This window comes from Buteo buteo, chromosome 30 (genome assembly GCF_964188355.1).
Source record: "Buteo buteo chromosome 30, bButBut1.hap1.1, whole genome shotgun sequence".
Lineage (NCBI taxonomy): Eukaryota > Metazoa > Chordata > Aves > Accipitriformes > Accipitridae > Buteo > Buteo buteo.
Window position 1 is genome coordinate 528,281 of NC_134200.1, and position 23,142 is coordinate 551,422.

A 23,142-nucleotide genomic window follows, 5' to 3' on the forward strand; every position below is an offset into this window, starting at 1 on the left:
GCCGGCGGGGCGGGGCCGGGAGGGGCGGTGGGCGGGGGCAAGCCGGCGGTGGGCGGGGCCTGCGGGCGGATTATGTCAGCCCCGCGGCAGCCGCAGCCCCGAGCTGGGAGCGGCGCGACCAGGTAGGGCCGGGGCTGGAGGGGGGGGGGATCCCCGGGGTAAGAGGGGGGGGGGACCGGGGCTGAGGGGAAGGACTGTCGGGCAGGGAGGTGGTGCCGAGGGAAGGTGCGTCCGCGGGAGTCCCGTGGGGCTGGGGCTGAGGGGCTGCGGTTCTGTGGGGTGGGAAGAGCGGAGGGGGGTCGGGGTTGAGGTAAAGGTGGGTCTGTAGGGTGTGCGTGGGGCTGGGCTGAGGTAAAGACGGGTCTATAGGGTGTGCGTGGGGCTGGGCTGAGGTAAAGACGGGTCTATAGGGTGTGTGTGGGGCTGGGCTGAGGTAACAGTGGCTCCATAGGGTGTGTGTGGGGCTGGGCTGAGGTAAAGGTGGCTCCATAGGGTGTGTGTGGGGCTGGGCTGAGGTAAAGATGGGTCTGTAGGGTGTGCGTGGGGCTGGGCTGAGGTAAAGATGGGTCTATAGGGTGTGTGTGGGGCTGGGCTGAGGTAAAGATGGGTCTATAGGGTGTGCGTGGGGCTGGGCTGAGGTAAAGATGGGTCTATAGGGTGTGCGTGGGGCTGGGCTGAGGTAAAGATGGGTCTATAGGGTGTGTGTGAGGCTGGGCTGAGGTAAAGATGGGTCTATAGGGTGTGTGTGAGGCTGGGCTGAGGTAACGGTGGCTCCATAGGATGTGTGTGGGGCTGGGCTGAGGTAAAGATGGGTCTATAGGGTGTGCGTGGGGCTGGGCTGAGGTAACGGTGGCCCCATAGGGTGCCATAGGAGGTTGGGCTGAGGTAAAGGTAGCTCTGTAGAGTCTTTATGGGGCCGGGACTGAGGTAAAAGTAGCCCTATAGAGGTGCTATGGGGCCGGGACTGAGGTAAAAGTAGCCCTATAGAGGTGCTATAGGGCCAGACTGAAGTAAAGGTGGTTCTATGGTGTATTTATATGGGGCTGGGCTGAGGTAAAAACGTCTCTGTGGGGCCGGGGCTCAGTGGGGAGGGGGCTCGGGGGGTCCTCCCAGAGGCGGGAAGCGCTGAAGGGCTGCGGCTCCATGGGGGGGGAAGCACAGAGGGGCTGGGGCTGAGGTAAAGGGGGCTCCATAGGGTGTTTGTGGGGTTGGGCTGAGGTAAAGGGTCTCTATAGGGCCGGGGCTGAGGTAAAGGGGGCTCTGTGGGGCGTCTATGGGGTTGGGCTGAGGTAAAGGGGGCTCTATGGGGTGTCTATGGGGCTGGGCTGAGGTAAAGGGAGCTCTATGGGGCACCTATGGGGTGTCTATGGGGCTGGGCTGAGGTAAAGGGAGCTCTATGGGGCATCTATGGGGTGTCTATGGGGCTGGGCTGAGGTAAAGGGGGCTATATGGGGCGTCTGTGGGGTTCAGCTGAGGTAAAGGGGGCTCTACAGGGTGTCTATGGGGTTGGGCTGAGGTAAAGGGGGTTTTTATAGGGTCTCCGTGGGGCTGGGCTGAGGCAGGGGGGTGTCGGTGGGGCTGGGGCTCTGCGGGAGGGAGCTCTGTGGTTCTGGGCTGAGGGAAAAGGGGATCCTATGGGGGGGTCTGAGGGGCCGGGGCTGTGCGGGGAGGGGGTTTGGGGGTCTCGGTGGGGCTGAAGCCAAGCGGAGAGGGGGGGTTAGGGCGTCTCTGTGGGGCCAGTTGCCTCTGGGTGGGGGGTCCCTGCCGTCCGCTGTGGGGCTCTGTGGGACCAGGAGGGGCTCCACGGGGTCTCTATGGGGCTTGGGGGCTCTATAGGGTCTCTGTGGGGCTGGGGGGGGTCTATAGGGTCTCCATGGGGTTCTTATGGGGACCGGGACCACTGGGAAGGGCTCTGTGGGGTCTCCATAGGGTCCTTAAGGGTCTGGGGGGGTCTCCATAGGATCCCAGCCCCTGTCCAACAGATGGGTGGGGCCGGCGGGGGGGGGGCGACGGGGTGTGTGTTTGGGGGGGGGGGGGATACACACGACGTAACCGGCCCCGACAGCTCCCCCCCGGCCCTGTCAACCCACAGCTGCCCCCCCGCCGCCGTGACGACCCCTGAGTCCAGTGGGGTTGGGGTTGGAGGGGGGAGGGAACACGCCTGGGTGTCCGTGTGTCTGTCGTGTCCGTGTTTCCCCCCCCCCCCCCCCCCCCCGGTCATTTCCCTACAGGTGCCACGGTCTCGCCCCTCCCCCCACCTGCAGCACCCGGACGCCTGTGTCCGTCGGGGGGGGGGGGGTGTGTGTGTGTCCGGTCCCTTTCCGTGGGTGTGGGGAGCCTGGATCCGAGGGGGGGGGAATAGTTGCCTGATTCCTCCCGCCCCCCCCCCCCAGGAATGTGGGGTCAACAAGGGACCCTTGTTCCCGCCGGGGCCGCCCCCGCTTCCGCGCCGGGGCCCTCCCCGGGTGGGGGGGGGGGGGCGTGGGGAGGAGGAGGAGGAAGGGGGGGGGGCTGGACTTGGGGCCCCTCCCGTGGGAGGGAGCTGTCCCACACGCGTGGGTCCTCTGTCCAGGGTGCTGATAAGGGGGGGGGGGGTGGCTGGGTCCCGAGCCAAGGTGACAGGTTCCCTCATTAGCCGTTGCCACGGTAACGGGCGCATCCGTGGGGGGGGGGGGGCGGGGGAGGGGAGGCGGTGGCCGCCACACAATAGAGCTGGGGAGGGGGCTGGGGGGGGTCCCAGGTGCCTGGGTTCCCCCCCCAAGGGGTGGGGTCGTTCCCCCGAGGTTGGGGTCCCCCGGGTCACCTCGTCGTCGTCGTTCCGCCCCCCCCCCCCCCCCCCCCCCATCCTCCTCCAGGCCCCCGCTGCCGCCGGCCCCGGCCATGGCGCTGCCCCGGGGGCTCGGCCTCCTCTTGCTGTTGGCGCTGGGGGGGCCCGGCCTCGCCATCAACATCCCCCCGGAGTGTGAGTGAGGCGTGGGGGGGGTGTCGTGCATCAGGGGGGGCGTGGAAGGGGGGGGGGGCTTGCACGCTTGCACGAGGGCCGCTTGCGCCTTTGCACGAGGACCCCTCGCACGAAGGAACCCTTCGCACGCCCGCCCCCCCCCCACCCTCGCATGAGCACTCCTTGCACGCTCGCTCACACGAGGACCCCTCGCACGTTCGCCTCTCCCGCCTCGCACGGCCGCTCACGAGGGTCCCGTGACCCGGGGGGGAAGCCCCCTGCTCACTGCTGTGTTTCTCCCCCCTCTGCTCCCGGGACGGTGCAGACCGTCTGCACGAGCGTGAGTCTGGGGGGGGTCTGGGGTCCCTGGGGAGGGGTGTCTTGGGGGGCCTCTGGGTGGCTCTGGGGACCCTGGAGTCTCTGTGGGGCCTGGGGAGGCTCCCTGGGGTCTCCGGGGGGGTCCCTATAGGGCCCCTGAGGTGCCTATGGGGGTCCCTTGGGGGTGCCAGGGTGGTCTGTTGGGGGTCTGGGGTCCCCAAGTGTCTTTGGGGGCTCCTGGGGGCCCTGACGGGGTCTCTATGGGTCTGGGAAAGGGTCTCAGGGGGGTCCTGAGGGCCTTATGGGATCCCTGGTGGTCCTGGGGGACTTTTGGGGGTGCCTGGGCTGTCCCCGGGGGTCCCACCCGCTGACATCCCCCCCCTCCCCACAGTCCTGCAGCCCCCCGAACTGACGGAGCAGCCCCCGGAGCAGCTCGTCGTCTTCCCCAGCGATGATGTCGTCCTCAAGTGCACTGCCACTGGCAACCCCCCCATCCAGTGAGTGTGCCCCCCCCGTCTCCCCGTGTGTCCCCCCCGTGTCCCCCCCGCAGTGACGGTGACCCCCCTGCCCGCAGGTACCGTTGGACGCGGGAGGACCAGCCCTTCGTCCCCGAGGACCACCCGGGGGTGACGGTGACCCCCGGCACGGGGACGCTGGTCATCAACGCCAGCCTGGCCGGCCGCCTGCAGGGCCGGTACCGCTGCTTCGCCGCCAACGCCCTGGGCACCGCACTCTCCCTCGAGGCCCGCGTCATCGCCGAGAGTGAGACGGGGACCCCGGAACCCCCAGGCACCCCCAGACCCCCCCCGGCATCTCCCTGGGCAGCCTCCGCCCCCTCCTGGGCCCCTCCGAATTCCCCCCTTGGGTGGCTCAAAAGCTGCCCTGGCATCCCCTGAATCCCCCAAAAGCTGCCCTGAGGTCCCCTGAATCCCCCGAAAGCTGCCCTGGCATCCCCTGAATCCCCCCAAAGCTGCCCTGACATCCCCTGAATCCCCCAAAAGCTGCCCTGAGGTCCCCTGAATCCCCCAAAAGCTGCCCTGGCATCCCCTAAATCCCCCCGGGGTGCCCCAGAGCCCCCTAAGGGTCCCTTAAGTCCCCTCAGAGCCCGATGGGGGCCCCCTAAAATCCCCCTGGGAGCCCCCAGATCCCACAGGGTCCCCCTACATTCCCCCCCCCCAATTTCCTTGCCACCCCACCTCACTCAAGGCCCAGACACCAGTCCCTGGCTAGTTTGGGTGGGGCAGGAAAAATCCCCTGGACATGGGTGTTCCTGACTGGTTGGGGGGGGGAACGCCCCCAGACACGGGGGTCCCAGGCTGGTTTAGGAGGGCAGGGGGAACCCCCTGGACACGGGGGGTCCCTGGCTGGCTTGGGGGGGGTCCCCCCAAGCTGCCGGTGCCCCCCAGCTGTTGTGGTCCCCAGACACGCCGCAGTGGCCCAAGGAGAAGGTGATGCCGGTGGAGGTGGAGGAGGGGGATCCCGTGGTGTTGCCCTGCGACCCCCCCAAGAGCGCCGTGCCCCCCAAGATCTACTGGCTCAACAGCCGTGAGCAACCGAGGCGGGAATGGGGGGGGGGGCTAATTCTGCACCTCTTGTACGCGGCTCCCCCCTGCAGCCCCTTATCCTCCCACCCCCTGCACCCCCATACTGCCCCGGCACCCCCAGAATCCCCTCTGCACCCCCTTACCCCTGCAATCCCCCCCGCACCCCCAGAATCCCCTCTGCACCCTGTTGCAACCCTGGGATGCCCCTACACCCCATTGCAGCCCCTCAACACCATGGGACCCCCCCCCAATCCCCCCCTGCACCCCGTTGCACCCCTGGGACCCCCCCCAATCACCCTGCACCCCCCTCAACCTCCTGGGAGCCCCCTTCAGCCCCACAACCCCCCCGGACACCTGAGATCCCCCTGATACCCCCGCACCCCATTGCACCCCCCAACCCCATTGTGCCCCACAGCACCCCCGGGGTCCCGATACCCCTCATCGCCCCCCCCCCTTGCCCCTCGCTGCACCCAGTCGCCCTCCCAACACCCCCTTGCACCCCACATCCCCCTCCCAAGCGCACCGCTCCCCCGTTTCCCACTCCCCGTGCCCCCTCCGCAGGCGAAGGGGGGGTCTGGGGACGGAGGGGACCCCCCTAACCCCCCCCGCGTCCCCCCCCCAGGCATCGTGCACATCGCACAGGACGCGCGGGTGAGCATGGGGCAGGATGGGTTCCTCTACTTCGCCAACGCGCTGGTGGGCGACAGCCACCCCGACTACATCTGCCATGCCCACTACCTGGGGCCGCGCACCATCATCCAGAAGGAACCCCTCGACCTCCGCGTGGCCCCCAGTGCGTTCGAGGGGGGGGGGCCGGGACCCCCAGAGTTGCCCCCAGAGCCTCCCCAGAACCCAGTTCCCCTGGGGACCCTCTAACCCCCTGAAGTCACTTTTATGGGACCCTTTCCAGGGGACCCCACCTTAAAATCCCCCCTAATACTCTCCAGCACCCATAGAACGGCTCCGTCCAGCCAAAGCCCCCCCCTCAACCCATAGGGGCCCCCCCCAGAGAGGACCCCGCTTTGGGATCTCCCCCCCATCGAGCCCACAGAGCCACCCCACCTTGAGGTCCCCCCTCAAAAAGCCCCCTGGAGACCCCCACTCCTCGGAAGGATGGTCTGGGGGGGGGTCTCTTGGTGTATAGGGGAGTCACTGGGAGTATGGGGGGGTCTGGGTGGGGTCTGCTGGCATAGGGGTCATCCCTGGGGCTTTTGCAGGGGGTCTCTGAGTTTGGGGGGGTCCTTTGGGAGTATGGCCAAGGGGGAGTCCCTTGGTGAATGAGGGGGGTCCCTTGGTGAAGGAGGGGGGTCCTCAGGAATATGGGGGGGGGATCTTGGGGCTCATGAGGAAGGTTGTTGGTATATGGGGGATTCCTGGGGCTTGGGGGGGGGTGTCCCTTGGAGTCCCTCAGGAGTAGGGGGGGGCCCTGGCGTTCTGAGGGGGGACTCTGGGGGTGCCCCCCGCCCCTGCTAACCCCCTTCCCCCCGCCGTAGGTAACTCGGTGCAGTCTCGCCGTCCTCGCCTCGTGGTGCCCCAGGACCCGCAGCCCCCCCACGTCGCCCTGCGGGGGGGCACCCTGGTCCTCGAGTGCATTGCCGAGGGGCTGTGAGTCTGGGGGGGGGACCCTGGGGAGGAGCTGGGGGTGTCGGGGAGGTCCAGGAGGGTCCTGGAGGGTCCCTGGGGTGCTGAGGGAGGACCGGGGGGGATGCCGGGGCTGGCGTGGGGACGTGAAAGGGGAGTCAAGGCCCCCCCACTGACGCGGACCCCCAGCCCCACGCCGGCGGTGCGGTGGCAGCGGTTGAACGGGCCCCTGCCGCGGGGCCGGGCCTCGCTGGAGAACTTCAACAAGACGCTGCGGCTGCGGGCGGTGGAGGAGGCGGACGACGGCGAGTACGAGTGCGTGGCCGAGAACAGCCAGGGCCAGGCGCGACGCAGCCACCTCGTCACCGTCGAGGGTAGGGCGCTGGGGACGCTGGGGCGCGAGCTGGGAGGCGATAGGAGGCACAGAGGGGAACTGGTGGCACTGGGAGGCACTGGGTGGTCGTGGGGGGCGCTGGGGTGGGAGCTGGGCTGCTGGGAGGCACTGGGGTGGGTGCTGGGAGGTGCTGGGAGGCACAGGGGGGAACTGGTGGCACTGGGACGCGCAGGGGTGGGAGCTAGGAGCACTGGGAGGCGCTGGGGTGGGTGCTGGGGGCACTGGGGTGGGAGCTGGGGTGCTGGGAGGCACTGGGATGGGTGCTGGAAGGCGCTAGGAGGCACTGGGATCTGCTGGGATGGGCACTGGGAACACTGGGAGACAACAGGAGGTGTCGGTGGGGGACCAGGAGCCCTGGGAGGCGCTGGGACTGGGGGCGCTGGGATCTGCTGGGGTGGGCAGTGGGAGACGGGTGACTGGGGTGGAACTGGTGGCACTGGGACGCACAGGGGTGGTTGCGGAGGGCGCTGGGGTGGGAGCTGGGCTGCTGGGAGGCACTGGGATGGGTGGTGGGAGGCACTAGGAGGCACAGAGGGGAACTGGTGGCACTGGGACGCACAGGGTTGGAAGCTAGGAGCACTGGGAGGCGCTGGGGTGGGTGCTGGGGGCACTGGGGTGGGAGCTGGGCTGCTGGGAGGCACTGGGGTGGGTGCTGGGAGGCACAGAGGGGAACTGGTGGCACTGGGACGTGCAGGGTTGGAAGCTAGGAGCACTGGGAGGCGCTGGGGTGGGTGCTGGGAGGCACAGAGGGGAACTGGTGGCACTGGGACGTGCAGGGGTGGAAGCTAGGAGCACTGGGACCCACTGGGGTGGTTGCAGAGGGTGCTGGGGTGGGAGCTGGGGTGCTGGGAGGCACTGGGATGGGTGCTGGGAGGCGCTAGGAGTCACAGAGGGGAACTGGTGGCGCTGGGACGCGCAGAGGTGGGAGCTAGGAGCACTGGGAGGCGCTGGGTGGTTGCGGGGGGCACTGGGGTGGGAGCTGGGGTGCTGGGAGGCACTGGGATGGGTGGTGGGGGCACTGGGAGGCGCTGGGGTGGGTGCTGGGGGCACTGGGAGGCACTGGGATCCACTGGGAAGGGCACTGGGAACACTGGGAGACAACAGGAGGTGTTGGTGGGGCACTGGGAGCCCTGGGAGGCGCTGGGATCTGCTGGGGTGGGCAGTGGGAGACGGGTGACTGGGGTGGGTGCTGGGAGGCCTGGGGGCAGGTCTATGGGGTGCCGGGGAGGGCGTCAGCGGTGTGTGTGTTTTTGGGGGGTCCCTGACATCCCCTTGCCCCCCCGCAGCGGCCCCGTACTGGGTGCGCCGCCCCCAGAGCGGGGTCTTCGGCCCCGGGGAGACGGCGCGGCTGGACTGCCTGGTGGAGGGCAAACCCCGGCCCCACGTCGCCTGGCGCCTCAACGGGGTCCCCATCGAAGGTAGGGGGGGACACCCCAGGGTCTAGGGGGGGCCCTGGAGGGGTGTTGGGGTCCCGTGGGGATTATTGGGGGGCTGGAGAGGGGGGTAGAGGCCTTTTTGGGGTGGGGTTATTGGGGTCCGGGGAGGCTGGAGGGGGTGTCAGGGGTCCCTGAGGGGTTTTGGGGGCTCTCCGGAAGATGTTGGGGTCCCTGGGGAGGATATGGGGGTCCCTGGGGAGGCAGGAGGGGTCCCTGAGGGTGGGTGGGGGTCCCCGGGAAGGTCGTGGAGGTCCCTGGGGAGGCAGCGGGTGTCCCTGGGGGTGGGTAGGGGTCCCCAAGGAGGCCGTGGGGGGTCTCCAGGGAGGCCGTGGGGGTCCCCGGGGAGGCAGGAGGTGTCCCTGAGGGTGGGCGGGGGTCCTTGGGGAGGCTGTGGGGGTCCCCAAGGAGGCCATGGGGGTCCTTGGGGAGGCAGGAGGTGTCCCTGAGGGTGGGCGGGGGTCCCTGAGGAGGCCTTGGGGGACCCTGGGGAGGCAGGAGGTATTCCTGAGGGTGGGTGGGGGTCCCCAAGGAGGCCATGGGGGTCCCCAAGGAGGCCGTGGGGGTCCTTGCAGAGGCAGTGGGTGTCCCTCAGGGTGGGCAGGGGTCCTTGGGGAGGCCTTGGGGGTCCCTGGGGAGGCAGGAGGTGTCCCTGGGGTTGGGCGGGGGTCCCCAAGGAGGCCGTGGGGGTCCCCAGGGAGGCAGCGGGTGTCCCTGAGGGTGGGCGGGGATCTCCAGGGAGGCCGTGGGGGTCTTTGGGGAGGCAGGAGGTGTCTCTGAGGGTGGGTGGGGGTCCTTGGGGAGGCCGTGGGAGTCCCTGGGGAGGCAGGAGGTGTCCCTGAGGGTGGGCGGGGGTCTCCAGGGAGGCCGTGGGGGTCTCCAGGGAGGCTGTGGGGATCCTTGGGGAGGCAGGGGGTGTCCCTGGGGGTGGGCAGGGGTCCCCAGGGAGGCTGTGGGGGTCCCCAGGGAGGCCGTGGGGGTCCTTGAGGAGGCAGGAGGTGTCCCTGAGGATGGGCAAGTGTCCTTGGGGAGGCCGTGGGGGTCCTTGGGGAGGCCGTGGGGGTCTCCATGAGGCTGCGGGGGTCCCGCGGGTGCCCTCACCGCCCCCCCCCCCGTTGCAGAGGTGCCGGGGACCAGCCGGCGCGCGGTGCGGGAGGGGGCGCTGGTGCTGTCCCGCCTGGAGCCCAACGACACGCTGGTGGCCCAGTGCGAGGCCCACAACCGCCACGGGCGCCTGCTGGCCAACGCCTTCGTCTACGTCGTGGGTGCGTGGTGGGGGGCAAGGGCCTTGGGGGGTGTGGGGGTGTGTGTGTGTCCCCCAAAACGGGTACCCCCATCCATCCCCGCGGTGACGGCGGCGTCGCCTTGGCGACGGCGTCCCCGTCCCGCCGTGTTCCCCCCCCCCCACCGCCGGCCGCAGATGTGGTCCCCGATTCCACCGCATCCTCGACGGGCAACCGCATCCCCCCCCCCCCAGCTTTGGCAACCGCATCTCCGTGGCAACCGGGTCTCCCCCCCCCCCCAGCAACCGTCCCCATGGCAACCCCTTCCGTTGCCACGGCAACCGGGCAAACAGGACCCTCGCCGTGGCAACCCGGCCTGGGGACGGTTGCCGCGCAACCCGCCTCATCAATCGCTGTTGCCACGGCGATGGCCGTCTCTACGGCGACTGGGGATACCCGTTGCCATGATGATGGCGACTGGGGGTACCCGTTGCCATGGCGATGCCCGTCTCTACGGCAGCTGCGGGTACCCGTTGCTATGGCGATGCCCATCTCGGTGGCAACTGGGGGTACCCATTGCCATGGCGATGGCCGTCTCTACGGCAACCGGGGGTCCCCATTGCCATGGCAATGGCTACGATGGCCTTGATGTCCCGGGAGGGGAGTGGGAGGTTTTTTGGGGGGGGTCCAGACACCCCGTTCACTGCCCTGTACCCCCCCGACCACCAGAGCTGCCGGTGAAGATCCTGACGCCGGACGAGACGCCGTACGCCGTGGTGGAGAACCAGACGGCGTTCCTGCACTGCCGGGCGTTCGGAGCCCCCGCGCCCACCGTCGAGTGGTGAGAGACCCTCCCCGGGACCCCTCCCAGACCCCCCCAAAACCCCCGGTGTCCCCCCCCCTGATGCTTTGCCCCCTCCCCAGGCTGACCCCGGGGCTGGAGCCGGCCCTGCAGGACGACCGGGCCTTCGTCTTCACCAACGGGACCCTGCGGCTGGGCCCGGCGGCGCGGGGGGACGGGGGTCCCTTCACTTGCCGGGCCCACAACGCCCACAGCAACGCCAGCGTCGTCGCCCACCTCGACGTCAAAGGTACCGGGACCCCCGGGGACCCCCCCCGCGACGGCTCACCTTACCCAGTGACCCCCCGGGATGTCCCTTATTCCCCTGGAGAACCTTTGGGGTCCCCACATCCTTCCAGGGACCCCTCAGAGCCCCCCAGAGACCCCTCAGAGCCCTCCCAGGGACCCCCGAATCCTTTCTGGGACCTCACAGAGCTCTCCAGTCTCCCCCAGATCCTTCCCAGCACCCCCCCGAGCTTCCCAAGGACCCCTAAATCCTGCCCGGGATCCACCAGAGTCGTCCTGGGACACCCCAAGCACTCCTGTGCCTCCCAAATCCTTCCTGAGAGCCCCCCAAAGTCTCTCCAGGGACTCCCCACGTCTTTCCTGGTGCTGCCAAGGGCCCTTCAGGGGCCCCCAAATCCTTCCTGGGATCCTCCAGTGCCCCCCCAAGTCTTTTCGGGGATCCCCTAGAGCCTCATAGAACCCCCCAAATCCTTCCTGGGATCCTCCAGTGCCCCCCCAAGTCTTTTCGGGGATCCCCTAGAGCCTCATAGAACCCCCCAAATTCTTCCTGGGATCCTCCAGTGCCCCCCCAAGTCTTTTCGGGGATCCCCTAGAGCCTCATAGAACCCCCCAAATCCTTCCTGGGATCCCCAAGAGCCCTCCTGTGCCCCCCAAATCCTTCCCGAGACTCCTATATCCTTACAGGGACCCCCCCTCAAGCCCTCCCAGATCCTTCCTGGGACCCTCAGAGCCCCTTCAGGTCCCCCTAAATTCTCCCTGGCCCCCCCCAGGCCCCCCCCAAACCCTACCCAGCACCCCTCGGCCCCTCTCCGTTAACCCTTTGCTGCCCGCGGCAGTGGCTACACGGATCGAGGTGCCCCCCCAGACCGTGACGGCAAAGAAAGGGGAGACGGTGACCTTCCGCTGCGTGGCCGCCTTCGACCCCGGGCTGACCCAGCGCGGCCTCGAGTGGCGCCGGGACGGGCGGCTGCTGCGCGAGACGGCCGACAGCGACAAGTGAGGGGGCGAGGGGGGGGGTCCTGGGGGGTCCTGTGGCCCCCCCTGGGTGGCTGACAGCGCCTGCCTCTCCCCTCAGGTACTCGCTGACCGGGGACACGCTGACGGTGGCCGGAGTGGACTACGCTGACCAGGGGAGCTTCTCCTGCCGCGCCTGGACCCTCCTGGACGCTGTCGAGGCCGAAGCGCAGCTCCGTGTCGTGGGTGAGCCCCCCCCCCATCTCAAATCCCGGGGGGGACACACGTGGGACCCTGCTGCGGGGGCCCCCCGAATCCTCCCGCTGCACCACTGCACCCGGGGCTGGGTCTGCCCCGGTTCTGATCCCATTACGCCCGGTTTTGCCCCAGTTACGCCTCTGTTACCTCTGATTCTGCCCCAGAGACCCCAGTTCTGCCCCAGAGACCCCAGTTCTGCCCCAGAGACCCCAGTTCTGCCCCAGTGCCCTTCACTAATTGCCCCGGCCCCCCCCTCCAGGCCGGCCGGGCCCCGTGCGGGATCTGCAGGTGGTGGAGGTGGACGAGCGCCAGGTCCGGCTCACCTGGACCCCAGGAGATGAGCACAACAGCCCCGTGGAGAGTAAGGGGGGGGGATCTGGGGGGGGTCTGGGGGTGTCTAGGGGGTCCTGGGGGTCTCCAGGGTGGGACTGGGGGGAAATCAGGGGGACCTAGGGTGTCTGGGGGGGGGCTATGTGGAGGTCAAGAGGTGTCAGGGGTATGTTCAGGGCTGTTGGGAGCTGATGGGTTTCTGGAGGGGGTCGCGGGGGGCTTCAGGGGGTCCTTGGGGGGGGATTTGGGGTGTCTGGGAGGGGGTCAGGGTGGTCTTGGGGGGGTTCAGAGGTCATGGGGGAAGCTGAGGGTTTTGGGGGGAAGCGGAGGGGTTCAGGGCATCTCCTGGTGTTGGAGGAGGGATCTGGGGTTGTGGGGGCTGGAGGAGGAGGAGGACCGCTGGAGGTGGTGGGGATTTGGGGGTGCTGGGGAGCTTGGGGGCACCTGTAACCCCCCCCCAACCCCCCCCACCGCCCCCCAGAGTTCGTGGTGGAGGAAGAGGAGGGCATCTTCGCGCCCGGACGTTTCGTGGAGCGGCTGACGGTGCCGGGGGACCAGCCCTGGACCCCCCTCACCCTCTCGCCCTACGGCCGCTACCGATTCCGGGTGCTGGCGGCCAACGCCTACGGCCGGGGGGAACCCAGCGCCCCCAGCGCCCCCATCTCCACCCCCCCCGCGGGTGAGTGCCCCCCGGGGACCCCGAAACCCCCATCTCCAGCCCCCCCCCGGTGAGTAGGTGCCCCCCAAATCCTTCCTGGGGATCTGCAACCCCCGTCCAGTGCCCCACTGCCACCCCCTGGCAGGTAAGTGCCTCCCAGGCACCCTGGGGACCCCAAAACCCCTTTGCCACCCCCCCCAGTGAAGACCCCCCCCCCCATCAAATGCTCCTGGGGACCATAAACCCCCCCAAAGGGACCTCAGATCCCCCCTAAGGGACCCCAAAACCTACCCCCGCTTTCCCATATCCCACATCCAACTGGTACCGACCGCCCAAAAGGGGTTGGGGGGTGTTTCTGCCCCCCCCAAAGGGTCTGTAGGTATCTGGGGGGGGGGGTCTCTGAGCTTCTCTCCACCCCCCCCAGCCCCCGAGCGCAACCCTGGGGGGGTCAAGGGTGAAGGCAACGAGACCAACAACCTGGTCATCACCTGGCAGGTACCGGGGACCCAGGCGTCCTGGAGAAGGGGGGGGGGCTGTGGGGAGCCAAGGGGACCGGGGATCCCAGCTTGGGGGGGCTGGGGGACCCCAGTGAGGGGTTTTTGGGGATTGGGGGGGGGGCTGGGGCAGGTTTGGGAGGGGCGGGAAGGTATGGGGGGGGCTTGGGGCAAGTTTGGGGGTGGCTCCCTTTGGCTAAGGGCAAGCTTGAGGGGCTCTGTGGGGGTCGCAGGGAAGGCTTGGGGGGCTCTGGGGTGCTTGGGGTAGGTTTGGGGGGGTCAGGGGGGCGTGGGGTGGGTCCCTTCAGTGTGGGGCAGGTTTGGGGGGGGGTCAGAGGGGCCTAGAGCCGGTTGAGGGGGGGATCCCTCTGTCTCGGGTCACGTTCCAGGGGAAGTGGGGCAGGTTTGGGGGGCATCCTTCTATCCTGAGGGAGTTTGGGGAGCTCAGAGGGAGCTGGGGGGGGGGGGTCTCTCCAGGCCAGGGCGTGTTTGGGGGGGCCTGGAGGGGGGTGTGGTGGATTTGGGGGTTCGGGGTGGGGGGCGCTGAGGCCCTGCCCGCAGCCGCTGGCGCCGGGGGAGTGGAACGCGGCCGAGGTGCGGTACCGGGTGCAGTGGCGGGCGCTGGAGCCGGCGGTGGGCCGCTGGCGTGAGGAGACGGTGGGGGGCCCCCCTGTCGTGGTGGGGGGCACCCCGACCTTCAGCCCCTACGAGATCCGGGTGCAGGCGGTCAACGACGCCGGGAAGGGCCCCGAGCCCGCCACCATCGTCGGTTACTCGGGAGAAGACCGTGAGTCGGGGCCCCCCCCCAAAAAATCCTTATGTGGGGTGGGGTGGGCAGTTGTGGGGGCAGAGAGACCCTCGAGGGGGATGACCCCAAATTTAGGGGTGTTGGGAGACCCCAAAGTAGGGGCACCCTCTGTCTGGGGGTGCTGAGAAACAGCAAGGTGGGGAGACCCCGAATTTGGGGGTGCTGGGAGACCCCAGGGTAGGGGCACCCTCTGTCTGGGGGTGCTGAGAAACAGCAAGGTGGGGAGACCCCGAATTTGGGGGTGCTGGGAGACCCCAAATTTGGGGGTGCTGGGAGACCCCAAGGTAGGGGCACCCTCTGTTTGGGGGTGCTGAGAAACAGCAAGGTGGGGAGACCCCGAATTTGGGGGTGCTGGGAGACCCCAGGGTGGGATTTCCCAGTGCGGGGGGGGATGGAGAGACCCTGGCAGGGTGGGTGGGGGGGGTGAGTGTCAGATTAGGGGGGTACTGAGAGACCCCAGGGTGGGGGGACCCCAGATCTGGGCTGCAGAGAGTCATGGAAAGGGGGAGACCCAGATCTGGGGGTGCATTTGGGGGGGGGGGCTCTCTGGGAATACCTCATACTGGGGGGGTTGGAGGGTCTTCATTTTGGGGGGACCCTCTATCTGGGGATGTCTCAGGGATGCCCACGCTGGGGGTCTCCAGAGGCTTCACAGCGCCCCCCCCCCCCCCGCGTGGGTCTGGGGGCTCACATTTCTGCCCCCCCCCCCCCAGTGCCGCTGGCGTACCCCGAAAACGTGGGGGTGGAAATCCTGAACAGCACCAGCGTGCGGGTGCGCTGGAGCCTGGCGGGGACCCCCCAAGACCTGCGCGGGCACCTCCGGGGATTTCGGGTAAGGGGGGGCGCTGGGGGGGGGGGTGGCAAACAAGGGAGGGGACTTGGGGGGGCTGCTGGGGGTGAGGATGTGGGGGTACAGGGATATTTGGGGGGGCTCCATGGACTGGGGGGTAGTTTGGGGGGCACTGAGGCAGGTTGGGGGGGTCCCCACTGCCTGATGTGCCCCCCCCCCCCCAGGTGCTGTACTGGCGTGAGGGCTGGGTGGGGGAGCGGGCACGCCGACAGGCGCCCCTCGCCCCCCCCGGGGGGCACCCCAGGGTGCTGACGGTGCCCGGCGAGGCCAGCGGGGTGCTGCTGGGGGGGCTGCGCCCCTGGAGCCGCTACCGCCTCCAGGTCGTCGTCTTCAACGGGCGGGGGGACGGCCCCCCCAGTGACGAGATCCGCTTCGACACCCCCGAGGGAGGTAAGGCCCCCCTCCCGGGGACCCCCACGCCTCCCCCAGGCCCCCAAAATCTGTCCTAGGGACCCCAGGGACCCCCCACCCCTGTGCTGGGGACCCCCAAAATCCTCTGAGCCCCCCCCAAAATCCTCTGAGCCCCCCCCCAGCTGCCCCCGAGAGCCCTTAACTCCGTGCCGGGGACCCCAACCCTGCCCAGGGGACCCCCAACACCCTCCTGGCTTCCCGTTGTCCCCTCTCCCCATTTTGGGGGATCCCTTCTGTCCCCTGGGGGGGGGCTCCCCACACTCCCTGGCGGGGGGACCCCCGCTTTGGAGGTTCGGGGGTCCCTGATGGTGTGTGTGTCCCCCCCCTCAGTGCCGGGCCCCCCCGAGGAGCTGCATGTGGAGCGTGTGGGCGAGACGACCCTGGCCCTGGAGTGGAAGCGCCCGCAGCACCCCAACGGCATCCTCACCGGCTACCTGCTCCAGTACCGCCAGGGTCCGCTGCTGGGGGCACTGGGAGCACTGGGGGGGGGGCTGGGTGCACAGGGCAGGCTCGAGGGGTGCTGGGAGGGGATACTGGGAGTGCTAGGGGGTACTGGGAGCACTGGGAGGGGGTACTGGGAGTGCTAGGGGGTACTGGGAGCACTGGGAGGGGGGTCTGGGAGCACAGGGTAGGCTCGAGGGGTGCTGGGAGGGGTACTGGGAGCACTGGGAGGGGATACTGGGAGTGCTAGGGGGTACTGGGAGCACTGGGAGGGGGGTCTGGGACTGCTAGGGGGTACTGGGAGCGGGGAGGGGGGCACTGGAGGTGCTGGGAGAGCTACTGGGAGCACTGGGAGGGGATACTGGGAGTGCTAGGGGGTACTGGGAGCACTGGGAGGGGATACTGGGAGTGCTAGGGGGTACTGGGAGCACTGGGAGGGGGGTCTGGGAGCACAGGGCAGGCTCTAGGGGTGCTGGGAGGGGTACTGGGAGCACTGGGAGGGGATACTGGGAGTGCTAGGGGTTACTGGGAGCACTGGGAGGGGATACTGGGAGTGCTAGGGGGTACTGGGAGCACTGGGAGGGGGGCACTGGGAGTGCTAGGGGGTACTGGGAGCACTGGGAGGGGGGTCTGGGACTGCTAGGGGGCACTGGGAGCACTGGGAGGGGGATCTGGGAGCACAGGGCAGGCTCGAGGGGTGCTGGGAGGGGTACTGGGAGCACTGGGAGGGGATACTGGGGCTGCTAGGGGGTACTGGGAGCACTGGGAGGGAGATCTGGGAGCACAGGGCAGGCTCGAGGGGTGCTGGGAGGGGTACTGGGAGCACTGGGAGGGGATACTGGGGCTGCTGGGGGGTACTGGGAGCGGGGAGGGGGGCACTGGAGGTGCTGGGAGAGCTACTGGGAGCACTGGGTGGGGACTAAGAGCATCGGGAGGGGGAACTGGCAGGACTGGGGGGGCATGTGGGGGGGGTTGGGGATTCCGGGGGGGTTTGGGGATTCGGGGGGATTTGGGGATTCTGGGGGGGGTTGGAGATTCTGGGGGGGGTGGGGATTCTGGGGGGGTATGTGTGGGTCTGGGGGTGTGCGGAGGTTTGGGGGGGGCTTCAGGGGAGGTCGGGGGGGGAGCAGGGGGGTCACGCGTGGGAGTGGGGGGGCTTTGGCAGAGACTTTGGGGGTCTCAGGGGGGCAGGTGGGAGTTTGGAGGGGCACGGGGGTATTTGGGAGGCGTCGGGGGGGGTTCCGTGGGGTATTTGGGGTGGGGTGGGGGGGTCGTTACTGATGCTCCCCCCCCCCCCCCCGCAGTGAACCAGACGGAGGGGGGGCTGCCCTACGAGATCTCCTTCCCCCCCGGGACCCTCAACACCACCCTGCGGCGTTTGGCCCCCCGCGGCCGCTACCGCTTCGCCCTGCGCGCCCTCACCCGCCTGGGACCCGGGCCGGCCCTGCTGCGGCAGGGCAGCCTGCTCCCCGAACCCGGTGGGTAAAAAAAAAACAAAAAACCCCCCCACGGTGGGGGTGAGACCCCCGGGGGCCCCCCCCCCAAAAAAAAACCACCACGGGGCGGGAAGAGCGAAATTACAATCCCGGGGACCCCAAAAGCGGGGAGGTCCAAGGTTCCGTTATCGTCCCCCGGCTGCACGCGAGGGGCTGGCGAAATGGTGGGGGGGATGAAGGACGGGGACCCCCCACCCAAATTTTTACTGACCCCGTGTCGTCGTCCCCCCCCCCCAGTGCTGCCGGTTTTGGGGAGCGTGAAGGTGGGCGAGGTGGGGGAGGACTTCACCGTCCTGCAGTGGACCCTCGCCCACCCCCAGGCCAACATCGAGTTCGAGGTCCAGTACATGAGCAAAACCAGTAAGGGCGGCCTACTGGGATCGGGATTGGGACTGGGGGGGGGCGGGCGGGTGGGTTTGGGGGGTCCTCGGGCAGCGGTTGTGGGGTGGGGGGGGCGGTTTGGGTGGTGAAGGTGGAGGGGTCCCGCAGGGGGTTTGGGGGAGCCACCGGGTTCGTTTTTTTGGGGGGAGCAACGGGGCTTGGGGTGTCCTAGGAAAAGAGGGGGTGCGGGGGGGGGGGTCTCTGGGGGGAGGTGGGGGTATCTCCCCGCTCTCCGTGACCCCCCCACGCCCCCCCCCCCCCCCGCAGCGGAGGAGACCTGGCGCACCTCGGGGCACGCCAACTCCTCGCTGGGGCTGTACCGCCTGGGGGACCTGCGCCCCGGCACCTCCTACCGCGTCCAGTTCGTGGGGCGCAACCACTCGGGCGAGCGCGTGGCCTTCTGGGAGAGCGAGGTGCAGACCAACGGCACGCGTGAGTGCCCCCCACCCACACCCGGACACCCCCCCCAAAAACCACCCCCGCCTGCTCGCGGAACCCCCGGGCACGCTTTTAGCCCACCCCCCCCAGGGAGCCTTGAAACCGACACTGCTGCCCCGGGGTGCCCCAAAACCGACACTGCTGCCCCAGGGGACCCACGAAACCGACACTGCTGCCCCAGGGGACCCACGAAACTGCCAATGCTGCCCCAGGGGACCCCCAAAACTGACACTGCCACCCTGGGGTCCCCCAAAACTGACACTGCCACCCTGGGGGTCCCACGAAACCGCCACTGCCACCCCGGGGGACCCATGAACCAACACTGTCGCCCCAGGGGACCCACAAAACTGACACTGCCACTCCAGGGGACCCGCAAAACCGACACTGCCAACCCGGGGGACCCACAAAACCGACACTGCCACGCTGGGGTCCCCCAAACTGACACTGCCACCCTGGGGGACCCACGAAACCGCCACTGCCACCCCAGGGGACCCATGAAACCACCACTGTCGCCCCAGGGGACCCACAAAACCGACACTGCCACCCTGGGGTCCTCCAAAACTGACACTGCCATCCCGGGGGACCCCCGAAACTGCCACTGCCACCCCAGGGGACCCACGAAACCAACACTGCCACCCCAGGGGACCCACAAAACTGACACTGCCACCCCAGGGGACCCACGAAACCGCCACTGCCACCCTGGGGTCCCCCAAAACTGACACTGCCACCCCGGGGACCCACAAAACGACACTGCCGCCCGGGGGTCCCCCAAAACTGACACTGCCACCCTGGGGGACCCACGAAACCGACACTGCCACCCCAGGGTCCCCTGAAACCGACGCTCCCGCCCCGGGGGACCCCCGAAACCGACACTGCCGCCCCGGGGACCCACGAAACCACCTTGTTCCCCCACTGAGGGGACCCCGAGACCCCCCCCAACCATGCTGGGGTGCCTTGAAACCCCCTTTTCTCCCTAAAGCGACCCCCGAACCCCTCCAGCTGCCCCAGGGCACCTCGAAACCCCCCTCCCCTTTTTCCCCCGTGGGACCCTGAAACCACCCCCAGCTGTTTCACGCCCCCCTTAAAACCCCCCCAATCCCTCCCCGAGTGCCCGGGGGATCCCCAAAACTGCTCCCCTCCCCAACCCAGGCCCCTCGGGGAGGGTGCTTTGGGGGGGGGGGTGTCCCCAAAACTGGCTCCCCCCCCCCCTCCCCCCCCATCCAGTGGTGCCGAGCCCCGCGGGCGGCTTCGCCACCGAGGGCTGGTTCATCGGCTTCGTCAGCGCCGTGGTGCTGCTGCTCCTCATCCTCCTCATCCTCTGCTTCATCAAACGCAGCAAGGGGGGCAAGTATTCGGGTGAGCCCAGAGCCCCCCCACACCCACCCAGCCCCCCACGGACCCCCCCCCAAACCCCTCCGGGCCCCCTTGGGACCCCGCAGCCTCCTGTGGTACGCTCTGGGGTTACAGGGGGGTTCCTTAAGGTTTTTTGGGGGTCCCTAAGTTATTGGGGGAGGGGGGTTGTCCCCAAGGTTTAGGGGAGGGGGAGCCTAATTTGTGGGAGGGGTCCGGGAGGGGAGTTTATTTTGTGGGAGGGGGCAGCGGGAGGCTTGGGGGGGGACACACACACAGCTGGGGAGGGCTCCAAGGCTTTAGGGGGGGCCCTGGGGGGGGTCCCCAAGGCTTGAGGGAGGCCGGGGGGTCCCTGAGAGCTGGGGAAGGGTCTTGGGGGGGACCCCGACCCCCCCACGCCCCCCCAACCGAGCTGTGTGTGTGTCCCCCCCCCCAGTGAAGGACAAGGAGGACACGCAGGTGGACTCGGAGGCCCGGCCCATGAAGGACGAGACCTTCGGGGAGTACAGGTGAGGGGCGGGGACATGCAAAACAGCCCGCGGGGGCGGGGCCTCCCCGAGTAGGGGCGGGGCCTCCCCGAGTAGGGGCGGGGCCTCTCCGACTGGGGGGTGGGGCCTGACCGAGTGGGAACAGGGCTTCTCTGAGTGGGTGGGCGGGGTCTCCCCGAGTGGAGGGCGGGGCTTAGCGCGGTGGGCGGGGCTTAGCGCGGTGGGCGGGGCCACCAGCGCTGCCGGGCGCCCTCTGCTGCCCCCTCGACCTGCCCCCTCCCTTCCCTATCTGCCCCCCCCCTCCCCGCGCTAATTGCCCCCCTCTCACTAATTGCTCGCCACCTCGTTAACTGCCCCCTCCCTCCGCTTTCGCCCTCCTCCGTCTCTCCCCGCTGCTGCCTTGGCTAACGCAGGTCCCTGGAGAGGTAAGGGGGGGCTTGGGGGGGTCAGCGCACCCCTGAGGGGGGCTGCTGTGCGCCGGGGGTCCCTCGGGGGGGGGGGGAGACACTGTGGGACCCACGGGGCGTGGGGCGGGGCGGTGGGTGGGGTCTTCCTAGAAAGGGCGGGGTCCTCGTGGACGTGTCGTCGTTGTCTCCACCCGCCCCGTCCCAGCGTCCCCCGGGTCGGTGGTGGTGACGGTGGGGGTTGCGGTGACGGTGGTGGCGGCGATGGTGGCGGCGGTGGTTGGGTGGCGATGGTGGTGATGGTGGTTGGGTGGTGATGGTGGTTGGGTGGTGATGGTGGTGATGATGATGGTGACAGTGGTTGGGTGGCGATGGTGGTGACGGTGACAGTGGTCAAGTGGTGATGGTGGTGATGATGATGGTGACGGTGGTTGGGTGGCGATGGTGGTGATGGTGACAGCGGTCAAGTGGTGATGGTGGTGGTGATGATGGTGACGGTGGTTGGGTGGTGATGGTGGTGACAATGATGGTGATGGTGGTTGGGTGGCGATGGTGGTGATGATGGTGATGGTTGGGTGGTGATGGTGGTGACGATGATGGTGATGGTGGTTGGGTGGTGATGGTGGTTGGGTGGTGATGGTGGCGATGATGATGGTGACGGTGCTTGGGTGGTGATGGTGGTTGGGTGGCGGTGGTTGGGTGGCGATGGTGGCGATGATGGTGACAGCGGTTGGGTGGCGATGGTGGTGACAGTGGTTGGGTGGCGATGGTGTTGATGATGATGGTGACGGCGGTTGGGTGGCGATGGCGGTGATGATGACGACGGTGGTCGTGTGGTGATGGTGGTGACGATGATGGTGATGGCAGTTGGGTGGCGATGGTGGCGATGGCGACGGTGGTTGGGTGGCGATGGGGGTGACGGTGGTGACGATGATGGTGACGGCGGTTGGGTGGTGATGGCGGTCGGGCGGCGCCGGCGGTCGGGGCGCCGGTGGCGGTGACGTCGTTTCCGTTGCAGCGACGGCGAGGAGAAGGCCTCGGGCAGCTCGGGCCGCTCGCTGGGAGCCCCCGGGGCGGCGCTGGGCAGCGACGACAGCCTGGCCGGCTACGGCGGCAGCGCCGACGTCCAGTTCAACGAGGACGGCTCCTTCATCGGCCAGTACAGCGGCGCCCGCGGCACCGCCGCCGGCAGCTCCGGCCCCGCCAGCCCCTCCGCCGCCCCCCCCCTCGATTAGCCCCCCCCCCCCCCCCCCGACACCCCCAAACTGGTGGCGGCCCCCCCGCGGCGCTGGGAACCTCCCCGTGGCGCTGGGAGAGCCCCCCGTGGCAAAATGGGAGCCCCCCCGCCCCCCCCCCGGCACTGGGGACCCCCCCTGGCACTGGGGACCCCCCCCCTGAGCCAAGGGGGACCCCAACCCCCTCCTCACCCCCCTCGCCATTTAAGGGCCCCCCCAACCCCCCTCCACTGCCAAAGGGGGGGACCCCCCTAAGTGCCCCCCCCCTCCAGCGGGGGGGGATGACACACACTGGGGCTTGGGGGGGGGGACGCGCCCCCCAAAAAAACGCCTCACGACGGGGGGGGGCGGGGACCCCCGTTGGATTTAGCCAAAAAAAAAAAAAAAATAAGGGACACCCCACCCCCCCCGCCCTAAAAAGCCAGGGCTGGGGGGGGGGGAGGTCCAGACGCCTGGGTTCTCTTTAGACCAAATTTGGGGGGGGGGGGGAGGATTTTGCCCCCCCAGATTTCAGCCCCCCCACCCCAACCCTTCAGGGGGGCCCCCCCCGACTCTTCGGGGTTTCGGGGCCCCCCCCCCCCCCGTCTCTGAATGCATCTCACGGCGCGGCCTTGGCAACTCTCACACGAGCCGACGGCCCCCCCCCCCGCGGGGGGGGTCTGCACCCCCAAAACCCCCCCAAAACCTCCTGTGCCCCCCCCGCGCCCCTTCCCCCCCCCCCCCCCGTGCTGGTGTTGTAGCTGCGTTAGCCCCCCCCCGTGTGTGCGGTTCCCCCCCCCCCCCCCGGGAAAAAGAAGAAGCGGAAAAGGCCCTAAATGGCCCCAAAACGGCAGCCGAGCCCCCCCCTACCGTGTCCCCCCCCCCCCTCGCCCCCTATACATACTGTACATACCCCCTTGTACAAAAACCCGCCAAAAAGAATTGAGAAAAAAAAGCAAAAAAATGCAAAAAAATATTGGGACACCCCCCCCCCCCCCCCGAGGCCGAAATAAAGGGAGGAACCTGCCGGGAGGGCGGCTGTGGGGGCTCTGGTCTGTGGGGGGGGCCGGGGGGGGGCCAGGACCTATAGATCCTGGTATAGATCCTGGCGGCGTCTATAGGGGGCCGGGGGGGTCTATGGGGGGCTATAGAGGTTCGGGGGGGGGGGGTGTAGGTAAGAGATCTGGGGGGGGGTAAAGGGCTGGGGTCTGTAGAAGCACGTAAGGGCTCCTATGGGGCTATAGGGGTCCCTATGGGGGCTATAGGGGCTCGTAAGGGGGCTCGGGGGGGGGGGAGCTCTAAGGGACCTATGGGCAGGGGTGGGGGGGCGCTGGGGATGGTTTGGGGGCGGTATAGAGAGTGTCGGGGGGCTATAGGGGGCTGTTGGGGGTCTATAGGGGGCTATAGATGGGCTGTAGGGGTCTAGGGGGGCTGTAGGGAGTCTATAGGGGTCTATAGGGGGCTGTAGGGGGGCTATAGGGGTCTATAGAGTTCTAGGGGGGGCTGTAGGGGGTCTATAGAGGTCTATAGGGAGCTGTAGGGGGGGCTATAGGGGTCTATAGAGCTCTGGGGGGGCTGTAGGGGGTCTATAGGGGGCTGTAGGGGGTCTATAAGGGTCTATAGAGGGCTATAGGGGGCTATAGAGA

General features: G+C 68.7%; 2 protein-coding genes across 3 annotated transcripts in view; both read left to right on the forward strand.

Moving 5' to 3' along the window:
• The first annotated feature begins 16 nt into the window (after positions 1 to 16).
• L1CAM (L1 cell adhesion molecule) lies at positions 17 to 22,062 on the forward strand. Of its 2 annotated transcripts, none has more exons than XM_075018537.1 (27): positions 17 to 122; positions 2,856 to 2,962; positions 3,651 to 3,756; positions 3,834 to 4,021; positions 4,682 to 4,804; positions 5,426 to 5,596; positions 6,297 to 6,408; positions 6,574 to 6,758; positions 8,065 to 8,196; positions 9,333 to 9,476; positions 10,164 to 10,275; positions 10,359 to 10,525; positions 11,358 to 11,517; positions 11,597 to 11,721; positions 11,993 to 12,094; positions 12,545 to 12,742; positions 13,146 to 13,216; positions 13,777 to 14,002; positions 14,737 to 14,855; positions 15,038 to 15,263; positions 15,615 to 15,737; positions 17,030 to 17,203; positions 17,459 to 17,581; positions 17,870 to 18,034; positions 19,265 to 19,384; positions 19,827 to 19,899; positions 21,301 to 22,062. In XM_075018537.1, the coding sequence occupies exons 1-27, from the start codon at positions 73 to 75 to the stop codon at positions 21,515 to 21,517; spliced, it is 3,819 nt and encodes a 1,272-aa protein (XP_074874638.1). In that variant the 5' UTR covers positions 17 to 72; the 3' UTR covers positions 21,518 to 22,062. The 2 variants fall into 2 exon arrangements, with proteins under 2 accessions (XP_074874638.1, XP_074874637.1); XM_075018536.1 differs by having other exon boundaries at positions 19,265 to 19,396; positions 21,301 to 22,060.
• A 743-nt stretch (positions 22,063 to 22,805) lies between these two features.
• The window catches only part of PDZD4 (PDZ domain containing 4), a 4,322-nt gene continuing 3,985 nt past the window's right edge, over positions 22,806 to 23,142 (forward strand). The window contains exon 1 of the mRNA XM_075018476.1: positions 22,806 to 22,835. Coding sequence (XP_074874577.1) covers positions 22,806 to 22,835 — 30 coding nt within the window. The remainder of the gene's footprint in view (positions 22,836 to 23,142) is intronic.

Excerpts from the sequence above, each read along its gene's own strand:
- L1CAM (XM_075018536.1), top strand. The coding sequence starts at position 73 with ATGTCAGCCCCGCGGCAGCCGCAGCCCCGAGCTGGGAGCGGCGCGACC. Across the intron at positions 4,805-5,425 it reads GATCTACTGGCTCAACAGCC|GCATCGTGCACATCGCACAG; the intron begins GTGAGCAACCGA and ends TCCCCCCCCCAG. Across the intron at positions 6,409-6,573 it reads GAGTGCATTGCCGAGGGGCT|CCCCACGCCGGCGGTGCGGT; the intron begins GTGAGTCTGGGG and ends GCGGACCCCCAG.